Raw genomic sequence first — 21,669 nt, 5'->3', positions numbered from 1 at the left:
TTTTGGGGTTTGGGTTTTTTCAAAATCCCTTCAAAGACAAAGTAAAAATATAAATACTAAATAATTTTTAACATATGCAGAATTGCAGTCCATGTTTGAGACTCTCTCCATTTCGAAAGGAGCATCTCCTTCCGGTTGTTCAGAGCTCCAGCTAAATCAAATGCTCAAGTGGAGTGGCAGTCTTGTCTCAAGTTCCTCATAGAATTGGCTCCTTTATTTTCTAGCCATACTTTCTAATATTTATTTCTGGCTTTTTTTTTTTAGAAAGAGCATATTGTACACAATCTCAAATCTTTTCTTGAAAATTGGTAGAGTGTTATTTATAAATGAGAAATAAATACCGTTGATTCAGCACCTTGTGTTTACCAACTGCTTTCACGTACGGTTTCTCACTGCAGTCCCATAAGACCCCTTGGAGCTAACAGAGGATTATCTCTATTTTACCAGTGAGAAACTGAGGCTCAAAGAGATTAAACAATTTGCTCAACGTCATACAGGGAGTAAGTAGTGGAACTAGGATGCATTCTGGTCTCCAATATTACTTCCATTATATTACCCTGAATTCTCTTAATGGAATGACAGCCATCAGAATGAATTTTGTATGGTTTATAGTCTGCCTTTCCTTCAAATTCATCTTGACTTTTTTTAAAAACTTAAAAAGCTGCCTAACTCAGCCAGGACCCACTGCAGTTTTTAAAATAGGTTGAGACTTAAAGACAATACTATATTGTTTTAACAGACAAAAATTTCATTAAATTATTACTTCTCTCCATTTTAGAACAATTTTAACCTTAAATATCAGAAAATTGTTTTAACACAGAGAATAAATGCAATTGGAATTTAGTTTATTACTTTCAAGAAAAGACTTAGCTGGCTTTTTTTGGAGACTGTGGATTGATGCTGGAATAACAGAATAGAAACAAAATAAAACAATTCTATCTCCACCAAAGCTCACAGTAGGTACGTTGACCATATCCACGATAAGGACTTATGAATCTGAAATTCAGAACATTTTCATCTATTTTAAGCCACGAATTTACACAGCCTTTGGTTCTGCCACAATGAGTTCATTCATTCCTGTATTTATCTAGCTAGCTAGCTAGGATCTCAAAAATGGGCAAAACTTTTAGGTCGTTCAACCCCATCCAAAGCAAAAATAAAAGAATCTTTCTCAGGCCGCATAGAAGGGGTGGATCCCTTCAAGCTGACCATTCCAGAACTGAGGTCAAACACACCATGGATTAAACATTGATGCCTGAATGGAGAGAAAACAGTATTGTGAGTGGCTCATGTCAAATGGTTGCCAGTCCAAGCAAAGATGAGTCAGAAAACAGAATCCTATCAAAAACCAAAGATCAAAGCCAGTGGAGATATCCAAGGAATCAGGCAATGGAACAAGGAGGCTCATGTAGCGGGCCTGAATGGCAGATAAAGGCCCCCTCTGCGGCCACACAGAGAAGGAAGGGGCTCTTCGAAGTGCCCCGTGGGCATGACTCCACTAATCTTAAAGGATCAGAATCTGCAGTCAGATGCTATACAGAAATTGATAAATAATAATGTACACCTGAAATTATACAATGTCATAAACCTTTATGATTTCAATAAAACAACTGGAAATACAATAATAAAAAATAAATAATTTTTTAAAAATCAAAATTAAAGAAAAAAAGATCAGCCTCTGAACTTTACATCCAACAAAGTCTTATTTTGTTTGTTTTGTGTGCTTCTGTCTTTTGACTTAATCTTGCTGTAGTCCTACTCAGCCTGCCTATAATGGTGGCCAGGGCTAAGGATTCCAAGTAGAACAGATCATTAGGGTCGTGACCAGTAAAACCAGACTGAGAGTATTTGGGAAGACTTCTTGGAAGAAGTGAGAACTACCTCAGGGGGCCCATAAGAGCTCTCCATGCTTCATTTCTCATTTGTCTGACAAACTCTGGCTTCTGTTAAACATGGCATTAGCGGTATTAAGCATGAATTGTTTTTTGTTTACCAGCTTATAAAGTTAGTATCACATCCATCACTGAAGAAAATGCTTTTGTTAAATACACGGCAACCCTCCTGGATGTCTACAAAGCTGGTGAGAATTCATTCATTTCATTCTTTCATTCAACAAATGTTTAGTGCTTACTATGTTCCAGGTGTTATATTAGGTACGGAGGATACAACATGAATAAGACAGCCAGAGTTCCTGCCTTCATAAAGCTTTTATTCTATTTGAGGAGACACATTTAAAAAAAAACAAAAAGGAAATGGACAAATAAACAGTTACAAATCATAACCAGTTTTATATTTGAAACAGACATGGAATTAATGAGGGAAACCCTTTCAGTGAGATAACAGATGGCTTTTTACAGCAGATGGTAGTAGGAGGTAGCCATTTTTAAAGGAGTCGGGCAGTCGGGTGGAGGGTGGGTCACACAAGGATTTATAAGGCATGGCAAGAAATTTGGATTTTAGTCTAGAAGTCCAAAGGGAAGCTAATAAAGGTTTTAGGTAGGCAAGTAACATGATCTGATTTGTGGTTTTAAAAGATCATTCTGGCTTCTGTTGGAGGGAGCAAGAGTGGGAACAGGGAAACCTGTAAAGAGCCTCTAAGTGCAAAGCCTTGGGTTAGACGCCATGCGAGTTTTGATAGGGTAAATGAGAGACTTAATAACCAGTATGACAAAATGAATTCATACGTAAAACAACGCTTTAAAATGTTCCCTTTGATTCTCTAAGTAAACGAAAATATAAATGTCATAAACTGCTTGTCAAATGTTATAAATTGTAGCACAAATGATTCATTAAGTCATGCTAATAATTCCAAATAAGTTTTTGATTTTTATAAGTTGTCAGTGTTATTTCACTTGACTCGCTGTAGGATGCCCCTGTTTGAGCTTTGATTTGACAAGGAACCACAGAAAACTTTTCCAGTTACATCTCCAGTGAATTGATAGTCATGACATGACCTACAGTCTCTATAAATAATTTTTCCTAATAGCAGCAGTGTTGTTCATGGTACTGACCCCTCTCTCAGTTTCTGCTACACTAGCAATAATTACATTCAAAATGTTTCTAGTCTTCATGATACCATCTGACATTTTTACGTATCCAATATATCTCTATTAATAATCACCCAAATCCTGAAAACGGTTTATTGAAAGCTCATATTTAGTTTTCCTAATTCTCTTAATTTTTATTCCTTTTCAACTCTCAGAGTTTCAGAAAAATCATTTGACAAAGTTTCAGGATTCATAAATTTTAAAAAACATAAAAGTTCATTATATTTTTCCCTTTTTTTTTTTACTGGGAAAGATTCACCCTGAGCTAACATCTGTTGCCAATCTTCCTCTTTTTTCCCCCTCCCCAAAGCCCCAGTACATAGTTGTATGTTCTAGTTGTAAGTCTTTCTAGTTCACCTATGTGAGCCACCACCACGTCATGGCTACTGACAGACAAGTTGTGTGGTTCTGTACTCAGGAACCGAACCTGGGCCGCCAAAGTGGAGTGTGCCCAACTTTAACCACTAGGCTATCAGGGCTGGCTCTATATTTTTCACTTTTGCCACTAAAAGCAAAATCGTTTTCATATAACTAGATTCTCTCTTAAAATGATGTTTTACTTTGCTTTATATCAAACGGCATATCATTCTTCGTTTTGTAACAGCTGTTTACCTTTATAGTTTCCTTTACTTAATTTTACACAATCAATTTTATCATTCATTCATCTGTCAGCTTATTAAAGCTGAAAGATTTTTTTCTTGAATACCTAAAGATGGTACTGACTTAATCGCTAGAATATCACAGGCAATTCATTAAAAAGTATATATACTCACTTTGTAAGTGTGTACTCCTGTATCACAATATCCATCAAAATGAATCTGTCAGACCTGATAGGATTTCCAAACAGCCTTTGCTGTTCCAGCACTGTGGGCTGCCTGTCAAATCCCAATGCTTTTACAGTTTGTGTTGTTGCAATTCTTTAAGCTCTTCATGTTATTACTTAGTTCCATCTAGTGTGTATTAGATATATGATAGTAAATACCAAATTTATGAAGACAATCTTTAAAGCAACTTTTGCTTGGCTTGTATCTTTTAATTATCCAGAGACACTTGATAGGTGGTTCAGTCAATGCCAAATTGAAATAGCTAGAAATTTCAGAATTTTTTTTTAAGGTTTCATTTTTTTCCTTTTTCTCCCCAAAGCCCCCCGGTACATAGTTGTATATTCTTAGCTGTGGGTCCCTCCAGCTGTGGCATGTGAGATGCCGCCCCAGCGTGGCTGGATGAGCAGTGCCATGTCCGCGCCCAGGACCCGAACCGACAAAACACTGGGCCGCCTGCAGCAGAGCAGGTGAACCCAACCACTGGGCCCCGGGGCTGGCCCCCCTAGAAATTTCAGAATTTTTGCTGAAATCCCAGACTTCCCCCTAGCTTTACATTTGCACCAATAAGGGGTTCATAGAAATATTTCTCATTGGCTCCTTTCTCCTCAAATCTCAGCAAAACCATTTGATAGGTTGTTCAGTCATTCCTTCCAGTATCTTGAGGTCAACAAAAACCATTAAGCCATCTTCAAAGTCCCCAATTTTTCATTTTACATTATTTAAAACAATTTTTATATTAAATAGTTGATCTTCTCAATAAAGATGGAAATTTTATTTTATCTTATTTATATTTTTTAAAAAACTGTGTTCTCATTTCAGTAGATATAAATTTTGCAATGAGTAGGGTCATAAAGCTAAATTACAACAATGTGTTTATATTGATTTTTTCTCTTTTGAAATTCTATCAAGTATTTCAATCTAAAAATGCTTGATTATTCTTTTTTTTTTTTTAAGAAGGTTAGCCCTGAGCTAACTGCTGCCAATCCTCCTCTTTTTGCTGAGGAAGACTGGCCCTGAGCTAACATCCATGCCCATCTTCCTCTGCTTTATATGTGGGATGCCTACCACAGCATGGCTTACCAAGCGGTGCCATGTGTGCACCCTGATCCGAACCGGCAAACCCTGGGCCACCGAGAAGCGGAACATGCGCACTTAATCACTGCACCACCGGGCCAGCCCCTGCTTGATTATTTTTAACCATACACTAGAGTTAATTCTAATACTTTGCAAATTTTTATGTGCTTGATCAACACTCTGATAAAAAATTTTTCTCGTTTTCATTATTTTAAATGTTTCACTGTATGAAATTGATTTGTGATGTTACTTCATTGTTTCCCATTGATGATGACAAATTTTCTTTATTTGAACCACGATTACCGTTCTGACAAAATAAGCAAGGGTTTAGCACTGTGATCTTTCCACAACTTTTGTGTGCGTGTGTGAGGAAGATTGTCCCTGAGCTAACATCTGCAGCAGTCTTCCTCTACATTATGTGGGATGCTGCCACAGCATGGCTTGACCAGTCGTGCTAGGTCCATGCCGCGATCCGAACCTGTGAACCCTGGACCGCTGAAGCAGCATGCGCAAACTTAACCACTATGCCACCAGGCAGGCCCCACAAGCCAACTTTTGAGCACCACTTGCATCCAACATTCACATCATAAGCAATAATAAGCCATTCCTATTTTTACTAAAATAATCAAGTGGTTTCATTCCAGAAATATAAATTATTTGTTTTATTTTGTACCAATTCTTGCACAGTATCAAAAGACATTCCAGACTGTTCTGAATTTTGTGCAACATCATGATTCCCAAGCTCCAGTTCCTTATTAATATCATTTCTTCTTTGATCTCCTGTCAACTCAAAAGATTCATATTTAGGATATTTAAAAGGAAATGCCAGGAAACTTTTGCATTCTTTGTTATCTCTTCATTTTTAATACACATACATTTTGAATTTATATAAATATCAAAACACACACACTTAACACTCACACAAGAACTACTGCACACTAACAATAGAAACTAAACTATTTAAAGGGCAACTCTGTAGTTCAAGAATAATAATAAATTGGTGTTTCTCCTAAAACACAGAATGCTTAGAACAGGCGAGGATATAAATGAAAAGAAGATTAGTGATCATGGAAGCTGAGGTTAATTAACTATTCTCTCTCCCTCTGAATACGCTTGAAATCTTCCATAATAAATGTTTTAAAAAATAATAACAAGGCCCCGTGCAGCCACATGGCTCACCTTGCCAGGGGCAGAATTGGCAAACAGGGCTTCAATGTTGCTTAGACAGTGCTGCAACGGAAGTCATATATTAATGGAGAGCCTAAGAAAATCAGCTTGAACTAATATGTGTACAGTAGAATGTATATTACTCAAGTTGACCATTTACAAAGTTGCCATTATATGCTATTTACCAACAGGTTCAGAAGATTTCAGGATTTCATAATTAGGATGACTCCGCCAGAGTTTAACAGTGGATATCGGTTCTGAATATATAGCAATGAGTCAGACCTAGTCCCCGCCTCAGCTGAGGAGATAGACATGTGAAGGAAAATACCGTGATAGAAATTCACGTATAATGGGAGTAAGGGGGAGACAAAGAGAGAGTTATGACAAAGAGCATCAAGGAATATTTACCGGATACTCTGAGAATTGATGATGGGTTTAAAGATGGGCAGAATCTCGGGACTGGCCCCGTGGCCGAGTGGTTAAGTTCGTGGGCTCCGCCGCAGGCGGCCCAGTGTTTCGTTGGTTTGAATCCTGGGTGCGGACATGGCACTGCTCATCAAACCACGCTGAGGCAGCGTCCCACATGCAACAACTAGAAGTACCCACAACGAAGAATATACAACTATGTACCGGGGGGCTTAGGGGAGAAAAAGGAAAAAAATAAAATCTTAAAAAAAAAAAAAAAGATGGGTAGAAACTCAACAGGCCAACTTGGGGAGGAATGCATTCCAGGTAGGAGAACCAGCATCTTGGCTACTTCTGGGTTCTTTGGGAATCCCAAAATTATCCTCCTTAAAATTTTCCAAGTCTTTCATGTCTTACACTTTTCTACAAAGCTGCCCATTGCCAGCTATCAAATGCTTTTTTATTTTGCTATATAACCTATGGAGATTACTAGTGTTCGAATAGAGAGGTTCTTTTAATTCCTGGTTCTACAAGAGCAATAATAATGAGCACTTATATAGTGCTTACTGTGTTCTAAACACTGTCCATATATTAACCCATTTACTCTCACAACAGTTCTACAAGGTACATTTTATCGTTATGCCCATTTTTCAGATAAGGGTCTGAGTCCTAACAGAGAGCATAAATCATTTGTCCAGGGCCACACAGCCAGGAAGTGGCAGAGCTAGGATTTAACGCAGACAGCCTGACTCCAGAGTCTGAAGTCTTAACCATATGGACACTGCCACTCTCCACTGGCCATTAGCCTGCAGACATAAATTTACTCTGATTAATAAATAGCCATGAGGAACTGGAACACTTGAGAGAGTTTATAATCATGACATCGTAACATTAATGTGATAACCTTACTTGAGTGTCTCTCAGGCGAAGCTGTTGCCGAGAAAAACGCTGAAATTACCTTCATTAAAAAGACATCCTGTGCTCATGCTGACCTGGAGAAAGGAAGACAGTATTTAATTATGGGTAAAGAAGCCCTCCAGATAAAATACAATTTCAGTTTCAAGTAAGTCACCAATATTTTGTGGCCTCTGAGCTCCCCTCCAAAACGGCATGTCATTTCTTCTTAAATACACTGCGTGTTTCTTGTGTGCCCTGCTGTGAACTAACAAACCATTAGGAGCATAAATGAAATCATGTGAGTTTAAAACAAAAGACCCCTTAAAACCACCAGGGCAGCTGAGGACTCGCTGACGGATAAAGCAGCTGAGCTCCTGGGTCTAATGATGAATCTGGGGGACGTCATCCGACCCCCTTTTACCACGTCTGCTCCCTCAATAAGTTCTCAGACTGCTCTGTGTGGAAAGAGGAATATGTTAAAATATGCATTTTATTACCTGTTTTTAAAAAATAGACATTAAAACAGATGCCATTCCTGCCTTTAACCATGGGAGCCCCAAACAGCTTCACAATCATCCGGGGTCTGTGGATCTTACAGCGGGAGGCCGGTCTGGAAGAGTTTGGCTGACGGCCTGGCCCCCTGGGAGCTGAACAGCCTGGGCTCAATTGAATTCGGCTCCTCTCCATTTGCGGCCATCATCACAGGCATTCTTTTTCATTTTTTCTCGGCAGGTACATCTACCCTTTAGATTCCTCCACCTGGATTGAATATTGGCCTGCAGACGCAACGTGTCCATCGTGCCAAGCATTTTTAGCTACTTTAGATGAATTTGCTGAAGACATCTTTTTAAACGGCTGTGAAAACGCCTGAAAAACTTCAGCTTTGTACAGTTTCCACTATGGACTCCTTTTGTTGAAGTTTCTTTTTTCTTTTTTTTTTTAACATTCACAGCTGGTCTTCTTTGGAAAGCTCACTTTACTTAGAATTAGTGGCACTTTTATTAGAGAACAGTTTTAAGAGCTGTAACTTTCTGGAATAACGTGGCCCTGGGGGGCATGGAGACAGACACTCATTCCAAGGTTATGGGACACCAGGAGCAATAAATTGGAATGCCTCCTAAAACCTACCACTCAGGAATGTTTGCTGGGGACGGAAGAATAGCCCCATTGAAATGTAGTATCTTACAAAAACATGGCCTTTGCTTGAAAGAAAATACCGAGGAACAGAAAACTCATCATTAAAGCCTGACTTTGCTTTCAAAATGTGTGAAAAAGCAAAAAAGCCTGTTATTTCATGCTAGGTCAGCTTCAACCACACAAAGACAGGCCAACTGGGAGAGGAGGAGAAAGACAGCGGCAGAGACCTGAGGAGGCCTCACGTCAGAGCCCTTAGCAAACTGAGAAGGTAGGAGAGTTTGTCCTTGCCCCTCCCCCTTCTGTTGCCCTCTCCTTACCCCCGTGAGGGTCTCTCTCCCACCTTTCCCTCCGCGCTAGCACATATTCATTTCCCCCAAGAACTTGCTCTTGCCGATAATTGCTGTCTCGGAAGGCAGGCCCCGTGCAGTGAGACGGTGAAGAGAAACTGAGCGGCACTCAGGAGAAGACCTTCGTTCTGGTCCTAACTAGAGGCTTCACTGTGAGCTTCATAAAACAGGATTCACAGCCAAAGGTTCATTTTAAGGTGACACTTCGCAGCACGTTAGATCTCATGTAAGAGTTCTCACATAGATTCCCATTTATGTCTCAAGACGAGGTACAAGGAATTATTGTTAGCCCCATTTTAGGATGAGGACATTGAGGCTCAGGAAGATGAAGCAATTTCCCCAGCCTAGTGAGGGGCAGAGTCGGAGACCAAACCTCAAGACTCTCACTCAACACATCCCTCTCCCACACTGCAACACCCTCACATTGTTGTCAGGTTCAATTTTCTAAGACTAGGGCAGGAGGCAGTTGGAGTGTCTTAGATATAATTTAACCAGCCCCAGTGAAATAGCACAAGGAAACATGAAGATAAACTCTGGATGTAACAGTAACAGGGCCTGAAATACATTCCCTTTTTGAAAAATCTGTATTTTACCAGTTAGTTGAAACTGCACAAGGCCTTGCAGTGTGCCTCATAAGAAATACTAAGATTTTCCACTTCCAGGAACTAAGGATTTATTTTTGTTAACGTCAAAGCTCACATTGTAGGCGCTCCCTTGGCAAAAACAGTCAACGTGTCCAATATGCCCAAACTCTCTGCCAGCCAGGAGTGAGGGCCCCTCCAGAGCAGGCCCCAAGCATCTCCTGCCACCTTCTTGCTGGACGCAGGATGAAGGGGACCATGGCCATGTTCCGGAGGCCCCAGAGTCTCTGAGCTGTTGGGCTGCCTTCTCCCTGAGCACCGTGGCCAATAGGTCGGGCCACAGTGGCCTAATTAATCCATAGTGCAGCTGAGCTTTCAAACATCAAAGCAAGCCTTTGTGAGGGAGCCTGGCCCCATTTAGAAATCCACCGGCACCTCGTCAGCTAACTCCTATGCATTCAAACACACTTCCTTAGTGAGGCTTTCACGTCCCTCCAACCAGGCCGGCGCCCCTACTCAACCCTGCACTTCTCTTCCAAGGCCCTTGGAATTATTTACTTAATCATGTATAGTTGTTTGTTTAGTGTACGGCGGCCTGGCTCCCCTGTAAGCTCCATGTGGGCAGGTCTGGGTCCCTTCTACTCAGCACTGTCTGCCGTTCCGGGCACAAGGCCAGACACACTGTAGGGACTCAATAGTGTCTGCGGATGCCCCACTGAGTGTGGGCATCAGAAGACCCGAGTTCTAGTCTTGGCTTTGCCCCTGGCAGGGATTTGGGACAAGCCTCTTCATCTCTTCAGGGACCTGTAAAACAGGAGAGTCGAACACTCTAATATCTCTTTTATTTAGAGCTCTAAGAAGATATTTTATAATCTTATGTCATGAAACAGAAAGCAAAACTGCATGGCATGTAAGCATCCAAATGCTGGGTATCTATTTCTTTCTGTACGTGTGAAGGGAGCTCAGAGAAATGAGTGATTGTGTGACCTGGAGGAGCTTCTGGAGGGCTCTTAGAGAAGGATGGGTGGATCTGGGTAGGTAGAGATGGGCAGGAGGATCTTTCTGGTTGAAGGGAAAAGCCCAGGGCACATTTCCACTGGGGGTAAACAAGATGATTTAGGTGGTACAGAGGAACATTATTCATTTTAATAGCTAAATGTTTATTTTAACATATTAGAAAAAATATAACTAACATATCAAGGGCCGTGATATACAATTTCCTTTTAAAATAAATTTATTTGTCAAAAAGTAAGTCTATCTAAGGAAAAGCTTTAAGTAAGTAGAAGTATAGATTGTCCTTAGGGCAAAAATCATGAGGTTGTCATGCACATGATTGAAATTTAGGAAATTCTGTCTTAAGAAAATATGTAGAATTGACAATGAGCCAAGTTTGAGGCAGGCAGCCTCGCTCTGTATTTCTCAGTGAGGGATCCTGAGCCAAAGACAGAGTTACTTTCTAGCCTCTGTAATGTAAATTTATTCAGCAACATCCAACAAACATGTGTTGATCGGTAATTGTAGGCCAGGCCCAATTCTAGGTGCTTGGTGCCTAGCTCCCTGCCCTCGTGAAACTTGGATTCCATCTGTAAGAGATATACAATAAACAAAGACAACAATTAGGGGATTGGCCTTGAATGTTAGAAGGTAATAAAAGCTATGGGGGAAAAAAGTAGAGCAAAGTAAGGGAGATTGGGAGTGTGGAGGGAGGGGTTGCATTTTAAATAAGGTGTCAGGTCAAGGTGGGCTTCAATGAGAAGGTGCAATTTGAGCAAAGACTTGAAGGTGGTGAAAGAGCGAGCCAGATGGCTATCTAGGGGATGAGCGTTCCAGGTAAAGGGAGCATGTAGTGCCCACACCAAAAGCAGAAGTGTGCCCAGTGTGTTACAGGAAGAGCAAGGAAGATGGCGTAACAGGTGCAGAATGAGCAAAGGGGTAGGTGGGTAGAGATGAGGCCAGGGAGGTCATAGGGACCAGATTGTGCAAGTCATGGAAGGGGCGTCGGCTGTCCTCAGCAGGAAAGGGGAGCCATTGCAAGGTTTGAGCAGAGGAGCGACCTGGTCTGTCTTACCTTTTAAAAGGATTACTTTAGCTGCTACATTGAAAACAAGGCAAGGGTAGAAACAGAGAGACCGGTTAGGAGGCTACTGCAGTAAACCTGGCAAGAGATGCTGGTAATTGAACAAAGCTGAGTTTATTGATGGCAATGAGAGAGAACACACATCGTGGGAACCATGAGCTTCTCAGTGAAAGGGTGTTAGAAAGGGCTTATAGGATTTCGGCTTGTGATGGATTATGTTAGGGAGGGTTCAAGGAAGTGGGGCTTTGCTCTGGATTGGATGCTGTCAGGAAGCAGGGGTAATCCCGTGACTGAGCATCTTAATTCTGTCTCACTGGGAGGAAAAGCAGGAGCAATCACTCACGTTAGCCAGGAAAGGGGGATATGTGGTCATTTTTGTGGTTTGGATAATGTTCTTGTTTTATTTTCTGCTCAAACATGATTATGGAGAAGTTTTTTTGTCTTGATCCATTTTGGCTGATGCCAGTGTTCTGTGACATCAGACAGAGAGAACACCACAGCCTGGCTCTGAGAACCAGGCCAGCTCCTAGGCACCCCAAGGCCTCCCTCTCAGTCCAGCTCCCAGTTGTCAAGGGCGGCTCTTTCCTTTCATAGACCCTTTTTCCTATAAGATGCATAGATGCACACAATGCACAAATTTGCATACTATTTCAGAGGCCCCCATGAGAGTCCATGCATGGACTTCATGACTGAAAACTGCTGCCTCAAGAGCTGAGAGGTTCTCAGAGACACAAAGCAACTCTGAGCATGTTTCTGTGGGTTTTTCCCTACTCCTGAAAACAGATTGATTCTGCATATTTAACGAGATGTGAGAAACGTGTCACCAGGGACATGATCTTTAACTTTGACTGGCAGATTAAAATACTCCTTTATGCCTCTGTGTCCGAAAGAGAGGAAGGAAGGAAGAAAGAAAAGAATGAAGGAGAGAGGGTGGGAGGAGAAGAGGAGAGGGAAGGGAAAGAGGAAGGGAGGGGATTTTGTTTTAAGACAAGATGAGATCTCCATTTCTAAGAACCTTCTGGATTCTTCTCAGCTGGCAGGGTCCCCATCCTGACAGACATGTTGGCAGAAATGGATCTGTTCCTTGGAACACAGTGTCTACTCCTTCACTGTTTCCATCATTATAATCAGATATGTGTGTATTACGTACACAATCATGAATTATATAATCCTAAAAGGTCCAACCAGAAAGGACCTAGAGCTCATCTCATCCAATTCCTTCATTTTCACCTGGGAAAACAGGCCCCGAGGAGTAGCTTGCCAGTGGTCACAGTGCTGTTAAGTGCAATGGCTGGGACACAAGCCCATGGCCTCTGCCTCCTAGCTCAGTGTTCTTTCCACCATGCAAATGAGTGGCGGTTACAGAGAAATCAATTTTGGCTCCCTGTAAAGAAGCATTTTCTTATAGCCCGAGCCATTCAAACATAGAATAGGCTTTGTAGGAGGGACCAAGTTCCCATCATCACCACCTTCCAAGAATGTTGCAAGAGCGATTCATGATAGGGGGTCCGCCCTGATGATATCCAATGTCCCTTTAGCTCCGAGAGGCCATAAATAGAAAGGAGAACATCTACTTTCCTTCCTTAAGCCTCTGTTTTTACATCTTAAAAATGCGACTACTAATAATTCCCACTTCGGAGGATTTCTGTGAGACTTACATGAGATAATACAGATCATGAATATAACCTGATAAGCACAGTGCCAGGCACAATAACTGTGACTTGTGGTTGTTCATAGTACATCCATGGCACACAGTAAGCAATGAATTCAACAAATTTCTTGCCTGGCATCACAGTGACTGCATTTCTTGGAGTTCCTGTCAACATTTCACACCATCCTGTGATGACTGGCATCCTCTTACTTTCAAGAAGGAAGCAGTCGAGGCTCCAGGAGGCTGTTACCTGCCCCAGGTCACACCCCTTTACAAGCGGTATGGAATCGTTTGGGCTCTGGGGCCCGTGCTCCTAGCCTCTGAGCTGGACAGCCTTCTCACACCCTGGAAGGGTAGTACATCGTCTTCTTGCGATCTTGGCAAAGTCTCTGCCTCTCCGGGCTTCAGCGGCCCCATCGCCCAATGAGTGTGCTTCATTAGATGCTCTCGAAGCCATCTCCCATGCTAGGACAACAGGTGAGGCAGGTGAGGGCTGCCGGTACAGGGTGCGAGGGCAGTGGGAACACTGCAGTTGGTGTAGAAAAATGAAGGAAGGCAGCACCAGACATAAACTCAGTGGATCTGCAAAATGTGTCCTGAAGTCATTGTCCACACGGATACAACCCAATTTGTAGAACTCTGAACTGACAGGTCCTCCTCCCTCCCTCAAAGGACTCTGATTTGCCAGCAGAGTTGACTTTTTCCCCTTGTGAACCTCCTACATAGAATGATAAAATATGGATGTTTAAAAATCCCCTGGAGATCATCTAATCAAGCTCTCCCCATTTCACAGATGGGGAAACAGGCCAGGAAGGAGCAGACTCTCCAAGGGCCATCTGAGACTCTCTGAGAGCCAGGTGCTATGGTTCCAGCCCCTTCTTCCCTTGTCGTAGTGCCTGGTTTCTCCTCCCGCCGGCTGGGCCTAAGGGGCGAGCAGAGACCAGAGCCCCAGGGGGGGTCCAGGGCTAACACTTCCCATAGATGAGATGAGAGAAATCAGAAACTGTCCCAGAAAGACGGGTTTTTGTTTGGCTGGAGTTTTGGTTGTTGGGTGTGTGTGTGTGTGTTTTATGCATTTTGTGTTGGTGTTGTTGGGGGTCGAGGGGGGTTGAAGCTGACTAAAGCAAGAGAAATCAGAGCTGAGGAAAGAACTATTTGGCTTAATAGGGGTTTTTTTCCAAGTAGAGAATCCTCAGGAAACTCGAGCCAGGACTGAACTCTGAGAACAGAGAGAAGAAAGGAAATATGCCCCGAGTAGGAGGAGAAAGCAGAAAGGAGGTTTCCTGGGTCTGCTGGGGCCTTGGGGCTGGGTCGGTTGTCATTCATCCTCCTCCTGACATCTCCTTTCACCTCTGAAGGCAAAAGGCCGAATTGTCACCTAATCAGTAATTAAATGCTGGATGTGGAAATTAGAACAGCCCCTCGTTTTGACTACATTGTGTGTATAGTGTGTGTGTAAGAGACAGAGACAGAGGAAGGAGTTGTCACTATGGGGAAATGATACAGTGAAGGAGTGAGAACTGCCCTGGTTGGTGACCTTGGGAAAGTTCCTGAACCTTCTGGAGCCTCGCCATTTGCCCCCCGATAAAGTGAGAGTAGCGTCCTCAGCCTTGAGGGCTGTAAGGATTAGAAATAATACCTAAGTCCCAACTCGGGGGCGCAGTGTGAGGTGGCCCATGGCAGCTGGCTGGCTGCGGGATTTGGGACTCTCCTAGCTCTCTGTGCCTCAATTCTCTCTTTGGGAAATGAGATAATTCTTTCAGCTCAACTTATAGGATTGCTGCAGGATGAAATAGGATCAGACAAATGAAAGAACTTTTGAACTGTAGAATTTTGAACAAACGTGGAAACAGCATTAATAGTCAAAAAGCATCTTTGTGCTAAGATACCACAGGCAGAGACCGCCTGGTAGGGTGTTAAGAAGCAATCTCGCCCAGTGCCTCAAATTTCCCTATTAGAGCTTCATTCCGTTAGTCCTGGAGGCTGTCAGTCTTAGAACAGTGTTTCACAAAGGGCAGGCCCCTCACCAGCAGCATCTCCATCACCTGGGAGCTGTTAGAAAATGCAAATTCTCGGGCCCCACCTCAGACCCACTGAATCAGAAACTGTGGGAGTGGAGCCCCGAAATCCGTATTTTAAAAAGATCTCCGGGAAAGTCATAGGCACCTTAGAGTTTAAGAAGGATTGTCTTAGAGCTTGTGAAGATGCAGATTCTGATTCTGTAGGTCTGGGGTGGCCTGAGATGCTGCATCTCCCAGGTGACGTCTATGGAGCTGGTTGTGGACCTAACAAGGTTCCAGAGCATCCTATCAGGTCAGGGATTCTGGCAGGGAGAGAAGGAGCCCTTTAACCGCCAGCGCTTTCGTTCAGAGTAATTGTGCACAAGGCCTTTCAGGAATGGGTGGCAGAAAAGGCTGAGGGATTCTGGGGAGAAGAGAAACACAGGGCACCAAACAGAAAGAGGTCTTAAGAAAAAAAGAGGAGGAAGGAGGGCGCTAAAGGAAAAGCCAGCTGCCTTTGCAGGTCTGGGCATCGCTTAATCCGTTCACTAAGTACCATTTATGTGTGAGGCACTGTTCTAGGTTCCTTACATTCCTCAGTTCAGTTAATCCACACAACAGCCCAATGAGCTTGGTACTATTATTACCCTCATTTTACAGAGAAGTAAGCCTAGGAACAGAGCAGTTAAGTAAATTGCCCAAGGTCACTCAGCTAGCGAGTGGTGGAAGTGGGATTTAGAACTCAGGCAGCCTGACTCCTTAGCACTAGACTATTTTGCCTCAAATATAGTCCCTGCCCTCAGGAAGCTTACAGTCCAATGAGGAGTATGGGCTCGGACTAAAAATGGCCAACTCTTGGATGATGCCCATGACGTGCACAGTTCCAAGCACCTTACACATATTTACTATTTTAGCTCTTGTATCAATTCTGGGAGACAGGGCAGGGCACTGCCAAAGGGGCCTGGCTGTGTGTGTGCAGAACCAGGCAAAACAGGTCTCTTTGTTCCTGGAGGTTTATGTACAGAGGTGCTTGAATCACCGAATGTTCCAGACTCCGTGTCCTAAGCAGAAAAACTCCAAGTAGAAGCAGCCTCTGCAAAAGGGTCTCCAGTACCGGGTCCACGCCCCGCTTTATGTCCTCAGCTTCCACCCCCTCACCGCTTCCCAGCCTGGCCTCCAGGATGCCTCGCTGTGCTGAAGAGCAGGTGCTCATGGCAGCTCTTCTGCTCACCCTGGCCCCTACAGCCAGACCCAAGTTCACACAGTAGATGGGTCCTGCTACATGCACTGTCCCAGGCAGGGCCTGCGAGGCCAGGCTGTTGCCCCTCCTGATGGGCACTGGAATGAGGGGCCTGCTGAGTTGATCACTGCTGCTGCTGAGCACCCTGGCCCACCAGGGGCGGCAGCTCTGACCTGTCACCCCCACTTCCGGCCCATGGCCTCCCTTCCTCCCCTACATACCAGAAATCACTACCTTAGCACGTGGGATTCAAAAGGTTGTCTAACAAATGAAAACTGATCTTAGCTCTTTGCAAAGCAATTTGACAGTGCATTTCAAGAGCCAAAATATGTTTATATTCCTTGATCCAGTAATCCTCCTCTTGTTGGATTATTTATATAAAGCAAATTCCCAAAAGGAAAAAAAACAGTTCATACACAAAGATCTTCTGTGCAGGATTAATTATTCATTCAATAAATATTTACCGAGTTCCTCCTATGTGCCAGACACAGTCCTAGACGGTGTAATCAATAAACAAGGTCCCTGCTCTCCTGTGATTATGATATAATTGGGGAGAAAGACAACAGATACCCACATAAATGAGAAAAATAATATATTTACTAAATTCTCTGCAAAGAATTAAAATCAAGGTCTGTGATAGAGAATAACTGGGTGGCTGCTCTAGATTGGGTGGTGACAGAAGGTCTCTCAAATGTCACTACATAAGATGACATTTAAGCTAAGATTCTCATGACAAGAGGGGGCAGTTATACGAAGGGCCAGAAGAAAGCATTTCCGGAAAGGGAGGTCAGTGGTCCAGGGAACGGCAAGAAGGCTGATGTGACTAGATCAAGGAAAGCAAGTGATGGGAAATGAGGTCAGAGGAGTGGAAGGGGCCAGGTTAATAGGGTTTTGCAAGCACAGGTGAGATATTTGGATTTTATTCAGTAAAGAGTACTAAACACGGGCTTGAGACCAGACCGTAGCTGAGAAAGAGGAAGGGGCACTGGTTAGGGACTATGGCATCTATCCTGGAGAAAGATGATAGCAGCTTGAACCGGAATGGTAGAAATGGAGATGAAGAGGAATGGATGGGTGAAGGATATTTTTGGAGGTAGAGCTGAAAGGGTTTGCTGAAGGGAGTGGGATGGGGGTGATTAAGGCCAAGGAATCAAGGATTACTCATGGGTTCTCAGCTTGAGCTGCTAGAGGTGCCATTTACACAGTTGGCAATGACAGGAAAAGGTGCAAATTTAGGGAAAGGAGGAAGGAAGGTGTTATTGGTTAAACTGTGTCCCTCAAAAAGAAATACTGAAACCCTAACCCCAAGCACCTCAGAATTTGACCTTATTTGGAAATAGGCTTTTGCAGGTGTAATTAGTCAAGGTAAGAAGAGATCAGGAGTAGGGATCTTACGGGCCCTTATGCCAATGTGGTTGGTGTCCTTATAAGGAGAGGGAAATTGGGACACAGACAGAGACACATGGAAAGGAGAACACCACGTGAAGACACAGACAGGCACGTGAAGACGGGGCAGAGATTGGAGTGATGTGTCTACAGGTCAAAGAACGCCAGGAATTACCAGCTGTTACTGGAAGCTGGGAGAGAGGCATGGAAAAGCCTCTCCCTCAGAACCCAAGAAGGAGCCGATCCTGCCGACACCTTGATTCCCAACTTCTCCCCTCCATAACTGTGAGAGAATAAGTTTCTTTTAAGACACCCAGTTTGTGGTACTTTGTTATGGCAGCTCTTAGAATCTGATATAGAGGAGAATAAGGATTTCTGCGGGGGCCTCGTTATGTTTGAGAAGGCTTTTAGACATCCATGTGGACATATCAAGTAGCAATTGGATATTTCAGCCTGGGACTATGTTCTATAAAGTAACCCACTATACTTTATTAAAGTACTTTATGTGATATGTTAAATATGACATATAAAGTGATGGCCTAAAAAGGGAAAAATAATTACATAAATGATGGTACACACATTCCATGAAATATCATGCCCCCTCTAAAGAGAATCATTCTAAAAACTAGGTAGGAACCCAGAAAATGCTTATGATAATGGAACATACACACAAAGCCGGTGATTGCCACGGCGTAATAACTGTCTGTGGATGAGAAGCAGGAGTCAACCCGTCTGGGTTCAAGGCCTGGTTCCCACTCTTCTGAGTGGCCTGGGATAAGTTGCATGTCTCTGCACCCTGCAGCTTCTGTCTGTTCAGGACATCTGCAGTAGGTGAACACAAGGCTGAAGGGCAAAGCGCTGGGATGGCAGAGTAAAGAAGCAATCAGTGTGGAGGTAGAGCTAAGATGGAAGACTTCCCGGAAGAGCTGACCTTTGCAAAAGAAGCACACAGCCCGGGGCAGAGTGCTTACCCCAGGCCAGGCTCTTGTGGCAGCCCCGGGGGGAGACTCAGTAAAAGCTCCAGTAAGTCATTCCCTGTGAGCACACCTATGCTGGAGCTCCTACACACACTGAGGGTTCTGACTGCTCGTCTGTGTCCCTCTATCACCGTGAGCTCCCCGAGGACAGGGGTTGTTCCTCTCTGTATCCTTAAGCACAAGACGTGCCACAGGCGAGATATACATGAAAGTCTGTTACATGCAATACACCAACAGAATCAGAACTTGATTGTCACACAGGAACCAGTGATAAAGGCACATTCATACCGAGTCTGTGGACCTTCGGACATGGGGCTTCTTAAGACCCCCAGAAGATATGGGTCTGACGCCTGAAGCACAGCTGAACCTTCAGGCGATGGTCAAGTGGCTCCATCTGAGGTGAGCACAGGGACTCGATCGCTTTGGAGGAAGTGGTAGAAGCAGACACCCCCAGTTAGAAAACATAATGGAAGGAGGCAACCTATTTCACAATAGCAAATATGGTCAATACATTGCGGAAATAAGATTCACAGTGTGTAATTATAAATCAACTTTATCTCCCAACTCCCATAAAAATTTATTCAGAGAAAATGGAGAGAAGTCCATTCTCTGCCCTTTAATGAAAATTCAAGCATCCTATGACTTTTCTGATCACTCTTAGGAAATAAAAAGTCCTGTGATTACCAGCCACCAAACAAACCCCATTCATAAATCAGTCCCATACAAAAGGAAAATTCCAAATTTGATTTAAATTTCCACCTTTTCTCCCAACCAGGGCTTTCTGCAGGTGGGACCCCTATAGCTGGGGACGGGGGCATGGACAGCCACTTCTTTCTTTCCCCAGAACTCCCACCCGGGTTTGCTGTGACTTCTGACCTCTCCGGGGCCAGAGAGGTGAGGGAGTGAGGAGAAGCAGAAGAAAGGGGAGCAGGAGAGCTCCTCCTTGACCAGAACTATTGTAAGATGGCTTTAAAGCCGACTGTGTGTGGACATGTCCGTGGAATCTTCAGATACTCCCCCCAAGCTCTGAAGACTTCTCAGCCTTATCCGGGCATCGCACTACCTTGCATCCCTCTGTTCCCTCCTCCTGCAGCCCTAGGAATCCAGCGGTCCCTTCAGTTTGTCCCCCCTGCTGGACAGACCTAAGAGGCCATCACATCCGTTCTTCCAGTGCATGGCCCAATTCTAGTCCAAGGGAACAGCATCCTTTGCACAAACCAACTTTGGGCATTCAGGCTGATGCGAGCAGTGCCAACTCTCCTTTGGCACCCATCTCTCGTCCTTTCAATTTCTCTGGTGGCTGTCAGATGCCAGTCCACCATGTCTCCCCATCTCAAACAACGGTAGACACGTAGCAAGCTCTAAGTAGACTTCATGAAGTCCTTCTCTCTTGCCTCAAGAAGGGGAGACGCACGACAGCTCTCTCCAGCACAATCCTTCTTCAACCCTAATCTCTTAATGGCAGAGCTGAGGATCCCAGGGCTCTTTCTAGAGTATCATATTGTTAAGCAGTTTAAAGGGCGCACACACACACACACACACACACGCGTGCGCACGCGCGCATGCCCATATAGGAGAATCAAAGATGAATCCAACACTGTCTCTCCAGGATCTCAGTCTATTAGGGGAACTACAATGTGCATCCTAAGATGAGCACAAAGCAGGATAGATCTTATTGGACACAGTGGAGAGGGCTCCATGGAGAAGGCAACCTCTGAGCTGGGTCCTAAGAATGACAAAATCTGGATACGCTGAAATGAAGTCTTTTCAGAGAGAGGAAATAAAGTGAGCAAATGCCCAGCATCGGGAATTGAGGGAGGTGTGTACAGACACCCCTGGATGGTTTGTTTAAATGAGACAAGTGCAAGATAAGGCCAAGCCAGACCAGGAAAACAAGATAAGGGGTTTGGATGTTTTCCTGCAGGAAGTGAGAAGTTTGGAAGGTTTTGGACAGAGCAGCGGGATGGAGGATGCAGTGACTAACTCTTAGTGAAATGTGTTCTTCATTTCCTTGAGTCATTAACCAGAGCCCCATTAAGAAGAAAAACAAAACAAAACCCTTCCAGGACCTGCTTTCTTTTCCAGGAAAACCCTTGCCCTTTGGAACCTCTCATGAGTTTGGTTTATAAAGACATCCAATCCTGTTTTTATGGTGAGTCAAGGGGCCTTGGCACAGCTGCCAGCCCCGAGACCCTCCTTCCACCTCGGGGCCCTCAGCTTCAAGCCTGATAGGGCTGCTCGAACCATCTCTCCACAGTCCCCAGCACTGCCCTCTGGAAGAGGCCGGGGAGAGGGGCTCCCCTTTCCAAGCAGAGGGCGGTGGAAACTTTGCCTCAATGAGTCCAGCTACAAAGGCTCCGCCCCGGGCCCACTGGAGCCAAGTGGGAAAAATCCAGGAGGCTGTGAAGCCAAGAAAACAGCAGATTTGGATTCCAGCTCTCCGCTGCCCCTCTGATCTTGAGACCTCGCTCAGCCTCTACGTCTTAATTTGTAAAATGGAAACCAAACCGCCTACCTCGCCAGGTTGCTGTGAAGATTAAATGAGGATCTGTAAGCATAGCTAGCACATAGCAGATGCTCAATAAATACTCCTCCCGCTCCTCCGCCACCATCTCTCTGTGTCTAGATTTCCTCACCTATTAAAGGTTGGGGGAGGGATTCAAGGATCAAGTAGAATGTGATGAAGTTCCTAAATCTCTGCCATCTGCCCCACACGGAGGCCGGGGGACAGCAGGGGGCCTTTCTCTGTGTCAAAGCTCTGGAGGCTATTTCTTCTTTTATTATTTTCAACCATGAAAAAACTCACAAAACCACTTAGCAGTCGCACGTATTGGCACACGCTTGGAACGAGACCACATC

The 21,669-nt window shown here is 44.0% G+C and overlaps 1 protein-coding gene across 1 annotated transcript in view; it reads left to right on the top strand.

Annotated features, from left to right (window-relative positions):
- Positions 1 to 8,677, top strand: part of C5 (complement C5) — an 83,815-nt gene extending 75,138 nt beyond the window's left edge. The window contains exons 39-41 of the mRNA XM_023628784.2: positions 1,997 to 2,080; positions 7,442 to 7,580; positions 8,147 to 8,677. Coding sequence (XP_023484552.1) covers positions 1,997 to 2,080; positions 7,442 to 7,580; positions 8,147 to 8,285 — 362 coding nt within the window. The 3' untranslated portion in view covers positions 8,286 to 8,677. The remainder of the gene's footprint in view (positions 1 to 1,996; positions 2,081 to 7,441; positions 7,581 to 8,146) is intronic.
- The last annotated feature ends 12,992 nt before the right edge of the window (positions 8,678 to 21,669 follow it).

This window comes from Equus caballus, chromosome 25, assembly GCF_041296265.1.
Source record: "Equus caballus isolate H_3958 breed thoroughbred chromosome 25, TB-T2T, whole genome shotgun sequence".
NCBI lineage: Eukaryota > Metazoa > Chordata > Mammalia > Perissodactyla > Equidae > Equus > Equus caballus.
This window is presented reverse-complemented; position numbering and strand designations above follow the sequence as displayed.